Source organism: Poecilia formosa, unplaced genomic scaffold, assembly GCF_000485575.1.
Source record: "Poecilia formosa unplaced genomic scaffold, Poecilia_formosa-5.1.2 Scaffold1193, whole genome shotgun sequence".
In the NCBI taxonomy this organism is placed as follows: Eukaryota; Metazoa; Chordata; class Actinopteri; order Cyprinodontiformes; family Poeciliidae; genus Poecilia; species Poecilia formosa.
In genome coordinates, this window is record NW_006801132.1 from 1 (window position 1) to 8,359 (window position 8,359).

The 8,359-nt window shown below is 41.8% G+C and overlaps 1 protein-coding gene across 1 annotated transcript; it reads right to left on the reverse strand.

Annotated features, from left to right (window-relative positions):
* Positions 1-221: 221 nt before the first annotated feature.
* On the reverse strand, positions 222-6,812 carry LOC103132654 (VIP36-like protein). The gene is made up of 8 exons (XM_007544453.2): positions 6,584-6,812; positions 4,761-4,879; positions 4,442-4,559; positions 3,762-3,844; positions 2,287-2,448; positions 1,736-1,850; positions 968-1,087; positions 222-887 (listed from the first exon to the last, which is right to left on the reverse strand). The coding sequence occupies exons 1-8, from the start codon at positions 6,783-6,785 to the stop codon at positions 745-747; spliced, it is 1,062 nt and encodes a 353-aa protein (XP_007544515.1). The 5' UTR covers positions 6,786-6,812; the 3' UTR covers positions 222-744.
* Positions 6,813-8,359: the final 1,547 nt, after the last annotated feature.

Sequence of the window (8,359 nt, forward strand, 5' to 3'; positions counted from 1 at the left end):
TACACTCATAACAGAACAAAGGAACTTAAAGGGATAGTTCAGATTTTTTTCATGACCTGGCTTCACCAATGAGTTTCCTGTTGGCAGTGAGAACAGAGGATGTAAAGATGCTACCTGATTAAAAACGCAGGCAGTAGGTAAACATTTGTTGGCATGTCCATTTAGATAAACCCAGATGTTATTGTTATATTGTTCTTTTAAGACTGTAAAAGTCTGCTCTGCTGTTGGTGCTGTTAGATTAGTCTTCACTTGGAGTTTCAGACACCAAATAACAGTGACAACAGCTGCAGGTAGACAATACCTACTTTAACAGGACTGCAACTGGAGCAGCTTCCCAAATGTATTTTGTTATAATGCAGGAGTTTTATTTCTTTACTTTGTTTACAGGTGCAACCTGTGAAGTGACTGAAAAGCATCCCCCAGAGGTGGGGAAACTCCTGTTATCATGATGTCAGTGAAGTCCACGCAGCAATTTGATTCCAGAAACTTGATTCTTTTGTCGCCTCCTGTTGGTGAGGACAGAGCCTCACTCAGCAGATAACCTGCTGAGATCTCCACATCCTCCAGAGAACTTAAAAAAAAATATATAAAAACACTATCCACCTGATTTATCTGTCCATCCCGCTCATGTTCTCTCCACATTCGACCCAGAAGGCCATCGGTCTGAGTTCCAGTCACAGCACAGCGGTCTCCAGTTGATCTAATGTGCACCGAGGACCTGTGTTCTGAGAAGCAGCACCTCTCTCAGTAGAAGCGTTTGCGCTTGTTTTCCTTCCAGCGGCCGTAGAGCACCATGCCCACCACGGCCAGCACGGACAGGCCCAGGATGGAGAACAGCAGGGTGAAGAACAGCTGCAGCCCACTCATCCCCTCCTCCTCCACGTCCACTGGGAAGCCCAACAGGAAACTACCATGAAGCCTCAGCTTTGAAGGACCATTTTCAGCCACGCGATAGAAATGTTTCTACCTTGAAACTGGTACATGTCGTCCACCCGAGGGACGGTGATCACCTCTTCCTCCTCCTCTTCCTCTGAAGTCCTCTCTACAGTCAGCTGGTACACTTTCATTGAGATGATGTCATGGTTATCTGTGCGACAAGCCGGTGGGCAACATTAGAATATGAGACTTAGCGAGATTTCTTTACTTCATCTATTTTGAACAAAAAAAAAAATGCATATACATGTGTATATGTATTCTTGTAATCTTATGTTTTGCAACATAAGATTTATCTACCGTACTTGTCTGAAAAGGAGTGAGAACTTTACAGTTTTTTTTTAATTCCCACTTCATTATGCTATTCTTCAATATACCCTTATGTTACATGTGACAGTATAGAACATAGCAATGTCTTATATAGATTTTTAAATAAGATAGAAATCTTAGAAGTTCTGTTCTCAGTGCGCGTTTCTTCATCTCTATGTCTGGATATCAACAGATATACTTTCCTCCAAGCAATAGCATTTAGAAATACATTTCCAAATAAATTTACAAAGGCCATAATTAAAATTTAAAAATCTGCCAGCAGAACTACTGCTTTTATGTAAGCAGTATTAAAGATGTATTCACATAAAACTAGCTCCTATATCTTGCTGTAAAGCTACTTGCTAGTTAGATTTTTCTTATTTCAAAGTATACTAAGATATTTGCACTAGAACCCAGACCAAAAATACTTAGATTTTGTGTGTCTGGGCTGCACTTTGGACAACCTGCTGTAGACCGTTTGAATGCTAAACACCTGATAGATCTCCAGTAGCAGAGGAGGCACCCAGGTAGTATCCAGTGGGAAGCCTCAGCCCACTGACTTCAGCACAGTCTCTCCATTCCTGTTTCCCATCCACATCCACCATGAGCTGCAGACACACAGAGGAACACATCAGCAGTTTGATACACTAGGCGTTTATTTATGGATTTACAGCAGAGGAAAGTCAAAGTCATTTTGTTTTACATCGGTGGCATCCAAACAATTTAAGTTAAAATAAGTCACGGGCAACAAGACCCTAGAAACACTGAATTCATGTTATGCTTTAGCTGCTAAAGACAAAAAATGATGTTGTCAAGTTAGTTTCTCAGGAACTGCAGTGGAAGGCCACTCGAAATCATTTCACGGGCCAAAACTGGCCCCTGGGCTGCACTCTGAAACCCCCTATGTAAGATTTCATATGACTTAAAGTTAGTAGCTGAATCCCCCCTTCCACAGAACAGCTCTAAACATGCATCAACTCTTTCATGGTGTTCAGATGAGCAGTTTCTCCCTAGTTCCACTAGATTAAAAAACCGTTGCCATACCGTCAACTTGTTTTTGGAGTATCTGACCAGCAGGAAGGTGTCATAAATGGAATTGCGCGTCATGGCTGTGCATCCTCCGAGCTCGGTGGTCCGCCCGTCACGGTCGTGGTCGTACGTCAGGGTTCCGTTTCCCAGCATCACTGAGACGTACGGAAAGGTCCTCTGCAACAGAGGAGCCAACGGGAGTTAAAATCTCCCCGAGAGAGGAGCTCGTCTCACCCAGGGTCATCCGCAGGACCCCGGAGCGATGGCAGCCATGTTGTTGGGTTGTGTCTGAGCAGCAGGTCAGTTTCCAGTCCTGCAGAGACGCCGACTCACTTCCGGTCTCTGCTGGAGCTGCCTCACTCACAGAGAGCGCCGCTGAGCCCCAGCAGAGACGGGGAGACGTTACGCTGCAGCAGGTTAGCATGCTAACTAAGCTCCGCCTACACCTGTCTGCATGTTCAGCAAAACACATCTGAATCAGAGTGTCTTAAAAAGAATGAGAAGCAGAACAAAAACAAGACATGTGGGCTTATTTATTTTATTTTTATTTTTTAACAAATCTAAAAAGTGTGGAGTGCTCTGGTATTCAGCTCCCTCAATCAAAGCACTGCAGAAACACCTTTTGCTCTAGCTACAGTTTCTTCAGGTATTTCCACAGTTTCTCAACTGGACTTTGACTAGGCCATTCTAACACGAGTGCGTTTCCCTGGTGGAAAGTGAAGTCAAGACTTCAGCAACTTCTGGTTTGCTGTCAGAGTTCTGTTGTACTCCCTAGATCCATTTTCTGACCTACTGAGCAGATTTCCTGTTTTGTCTGAGGAAAAGCATCCCCACAGAAGGATACTGCCACCACCCTGTTTTACACTGAGTTGATGTGCAGCATTAGTTTTCCAACACAGAAGCTCCAGCACAAAGGTTACATTTCGGTTTCCACCTCAGCTGGTTCAGTTTTCAGATGATGCACTGAACAGAGATCCACAAACAAGGAAACATCTAATTATCATATTAGAGTTCAAAGTTGTGTTTCTGATCAGAATTATCCACTTTTTTTTCTTTTAGAATTCATTCTCATCATCCCAAACACTCTGTGACTTCAGCATGTCAGAGTTTGTGACTTTCAGTTCCAGTTTGAGCTCTGCAGCAGGAACACCAGAACGGCTCCAAATCAGCCAAAGTCTGCACCAATTCCACCTGAGTGGGACTTTGAATAGGACATCATGCTGGAAACTCATCCCATGCGGCTGAATTCACATTATGCCTCCACAGGAAAGTAAAAAAAAAAAAAGCCTCGATGGCTGCTGTTGCCACTGTTACCAACTGATACAACTAAAACCAATTAAATGAGTAATAAACCATTTATAATTAACAAAACACTGAATCCCAGAGCTACAAGAAATTATTGTCAACAACAACTATTCTGACTTGATCATTTAAACTGAAAACATCAGGCTGAGAACAGGGTTCAGAGAGATGTGGGAGGTTTTACTCACATCGTGGGTCTTATCTGTGTTTGGGTAAGTGTCCACAAATATTCCAAGTCCAACAAACTGGTTCATGTTGCCGAAAACAGGACCTGGAGACGTTGAGGCGGAGCAGAGAGCGTGGTGAGGGAGGAACACAGAAATTCAATTCAGTTCAGTTTATTTCTATAGAGCCAATTCAGAATAAATGTCCTCTTAAGGCAATTTGCAAAAAAAAAAAAAAAAAAAAAGTCATTTCACTTCAATCAGATATACATTCTAGATGACCCCAGCTACAGCAGACTCATTAGTCAAAGTAGTTTCAAACTTTTCTATGCAAGGAAACCCAGCAGATCACATGAAGTTATTGACCCGCAGCATACACCGCTCCTGGACCAGCAGGGGGCGACAGTAGAGAGGAAAAACTCTCCTTTAACAGGAAAAAACATCCAGCAGAGGTAGGATAGATGTAGGATAGATGTAGCATTCAGGAGGACTGATGAGCTCCTCTGCCTTCATCCATTTAATTTCCTTTAATTTAATTTTCTTTTGGGATCAATAAAGTATTTTTGCATTAGGATTAAATTTTCTTCATCCAGTCAGTTTTTGATGCCTTACAGCTTTGACTGTGTCTGCAAAGTACTGAGCATAAAAACATGAAATCAAAGGAGTTTCTTCAGTACTCATCTATATCATTGTTGCCAGCTTACCATTCTGCATGCGATCTCTGGTCAGCCAGATGGCAATTCCATCTCCGTTTAGGTTTTTCTTCCCGATGCCATGGATTTTAAAGTGAACTCTAAGTTCCCAATCCCTCAAGACGAACGGCTGCACCGCAAAAAATGAAGAGCAACAGAGGAGAACATGACACTGACGTACACATCAAAACCGACACTGGGGAAGGTTTGCTACAGTGAAACTACATGTGTAGCAGCATATTGTGGTGGCATCGTTTGTGAGCAGCTGTGACAGAATCAAGCAGGAAGTGGTTGGGTAACATGGAAGCATGTGATGCAGCTGCAGACTTACGATCCGGCTCCACACCGCTCCCTGTCTGCTCTGCTGGTCTGGGGTCAGCCTCACATGGTCAGGGGTCACCATGGCCGTTCCCATCAGATCCCACTGGGAGGAGCTGGAGAAGCCCAGTCCTGCAGAAACAGGACAGGTCACCTTTCAACTGGAGCTGCACCCTTAATTCTCACTCTTTTTTTTTTTTAAGCATTATATCAAATATTTTTTAGAAGTGTGTACAGTAGGATATTTGAACGAGAACGGCAGTTCCAAGGTCATCATCTTTCATGCATCACATCCCTAACAAATATAACAAATATCTGATTTTTACTAAACCCAAGTGAGTTCATCCTTCACTTTTCCCACAGTAAAGGTTACCTTAGAGATAAAAACAATTAAAATTAACTAAAAGAAATGTTATGTGATACAATTTATTTCTGTTATTAATAATGTGATAATATTATACATACTATGGCAGGAAAAAGGTAAACTAAAATAGAACAAAGTTTTGTGTTTTCAAAAATGTCTCACACACACCACTTATACACCTGACTGGTAAGAGAACAAAACACTAATTTAACAACAACAACAAAAAAAAACAATTTCAATAACATGTATAACAAAATAAAACATAAGTTAACTTTAATTTTAACACAGATCAACACAGTAACTGAACCACTAGGAATAATGAATATTTGTTACATTTTAACAATCCAAGCAAATCATGTTAAGGTAAATTACCTTCCTGTTGAAATTCATGCTTAAACACAAAGAAAGTTACAATAAAAATCCCTAAAAAAAATAAAAAAAATAAAAAAAAATCACGTTTTGTGTCATTTATAAATAAAAATAATTGTGGTCATTCTATCTGAGCTAAAACAACAGAAGTTGGTTCTGATTTCACTTCAAACACCAAGAAAAAAAGTGTGTCTTATATATCTTACTTCAACTGTAAATAACACTTTCCAAATGTATATATTTAATTATATGTTAGATTGCACTTTATTACAAAACTGTGCAGTCTGAATGTCAAGCACTTTCCAAACTGAGAGCACCTCATTGAAATTCAAGCATTTTCAACGATTTCAAGCTCTTGTATGGATCCCGATCACAAGTGCTTCTGACTCATACATTTACATATTTGCGTTATCATGTGCAAGTCTGAAAGCTGCCATCTGCACTCCAAATGCTTCAACAATCAGGGGGCCTCAAGTCCAGCATCCTAACTTCAAGCTGCAGAATAAAGGGCCTTTTGGCTGAATATTACAGGTCAGTTACCTGATTACCTCATTATGAAGACAGAACGTAATCACATAGTTAGAGTACATTGAATTGTACACTTTTCATTTCTTTTGGAGAATAGAAAAAAAATCTTCAGTATTTGACGATCAGAACCAATCGATGTGAAATTAGCTGACTCCGACAAGGAGTCAACTGATTAAACATCAAAACGAAAAACCAATGTTAACACCCTTTAAATGAAACATCCAAAGCACCGATCAGTGAGCTCAACCTAAACCAAATCAAACTACATCCGCCTGTGGAGAATGTGAAAACTGCACTGACTTTACTGGTTTCCGTTTGGTTCCGTCTGCCGAGATTTAATACCAGCTCTGCCCTCAACAAGCGCTGCCATTTAGTTAGGAGAGCAAAGTTCCTCTTAGTTAATTATTATCCACTGCAGCTAATATGGCGAGTCGACAAGCTAGTTAACAAAGGAGCTCAACCCTGAGTTGTCGGGAGGATGTGCACTATTGTTGGTTCTTATTAATAAGTTTGAAGCGGTTTTAAGCTGTCAGCCACCGTGCTCGCTAGCGCTGCCAGCCTGACAGTAAACTTACCTCGATACGGTTTCACCAGAGAATACTCCCGCTTCAGAAAGTCCTCGAAAAACTCCTGCTGGTCTGCCAGCGACTGCTGCGTCAGAACACAAAAAGCCACCAGGACGCAGAGTAATTCACGGAGGAGATCTAACTGGAACACTGAAAACACTGAACTTCTTCTTAATCGAGCCATGTTTAATTTGCTGACATTGGCTGCCATCTTTACACTCCCACTTTAAATAAATCACGTGATTCTATTCGCGCCTGCGCGGTGGTTGCTGGGACTCATTTTAAATAACAGGTCAATGCCGCCGCCATGTTGGTCAGGGTCTTTTAAAGCACTACTCTGTTTTCCAAATATTATCATGCCAATGAGTTATGGATATATATCCTAGACGTGTGTTTATAAAGTATTTTTTGTATTAAGTCCAACAGAAGACGTATTATTCTGAAATACAGAAAACAGCTAGGTTAGTGCCAGTGGCCCCCAAGAGGGGAAAAATCCTGGTTATCCAGAGAGTCACTCTTTAGTGAAAAAGTTTTTTTTTTCATTGTGTGGTGGCCAGGATGAAGTCTGCAAACACAAGTCTGAGTGTGGTACAGATGTTTGTGCATTGTCAGCACCTCTCACAGATCAATATGCAAGCAGAAGTAGGATTTTTTTCATTATGAACTATATGTGACAATGGTGTCTTGATCGTCAGTGGATTAATTTGGAGTCAGCTCCTTCCTGAGTGGGGTTCCTGGCCCAGACTATCCTGAAGGGTCTTGTAAAGCAGTTGGTTCGATTAATGGACCAGACCTGCTATCGACATATGATAGGAAGTGCCAGATATCTGTCAGGATCCTGTGAGGAATTACAGTAATGGACTACAGGGTGGTACCATAGTAGCTCCTTGGAGACATACAAAAAGACAAAAGCTGGAATAAGAGAACAAACATGAGGTGTTTATGACCAATCTGGGATCTGGGGTCCTTAGCGCTTCCTGTCCATCTGTGTCTCCAGGGAATATAAGACTCTCTTGCACCAGGACTGCTGGAGAATTCCAGCTGAACCTTGAAACCTGAAACATCACTGTCTAGCACTTCTCCGGACACCCACACACCACCATGTGTGTATGGTATAATCCGCGCCAGAGATGGATACATGCCGCTCTGGGCTGAGTGGGGGGCAGAAACTGTGGCCCGGCTTACTGGCCAGATAGACGTGCAGGGCATTCTGGGCACAGTCGCCTCCTGCTGTGACAGACATCAACTGTAATCCATGTTTGCAAGGTCAAGAGATATTTTGATATCCGTTGGTCACCATGAGCTTTAGCGTTCATCTTTATTAAAACTGTCTACACCTGTTGCAGTGTAAACAATTGGGCGCGAATGTTTCCCAGGGGATGGGGGGGGCGGGTATCATTTCTTACTACCATGCAAGAAATGACACTCCATGGTGCCATGTGTCCCAAACAGGAAGGTAGTTTTAAGGGGGGCCTATTGTGTGTTTTCCAGGCACATAGTGCCATTGTGTAGCGCAATCAGGTAACTATGTTACCTTCAGTTGGCATAAAAATGCTGTATATTTCAAAGATATTTTACAATAAATTTGACTTTGCAATTTGACTCTGTGAAATTGGGCCTCTGTCTCTTTAAGAAGCTTCTGTTTTTTCTGACACTTTGGCTTCAGCAAGTCATCACAATAATGTTATTCCGTTATGCAGTTTACCACGGTTCATAGGAGCAATGGACTGAGATGTAGGTACTATGATGACCTTGTTTTCTAATTGCTGCTGCTGCCATAAGGAG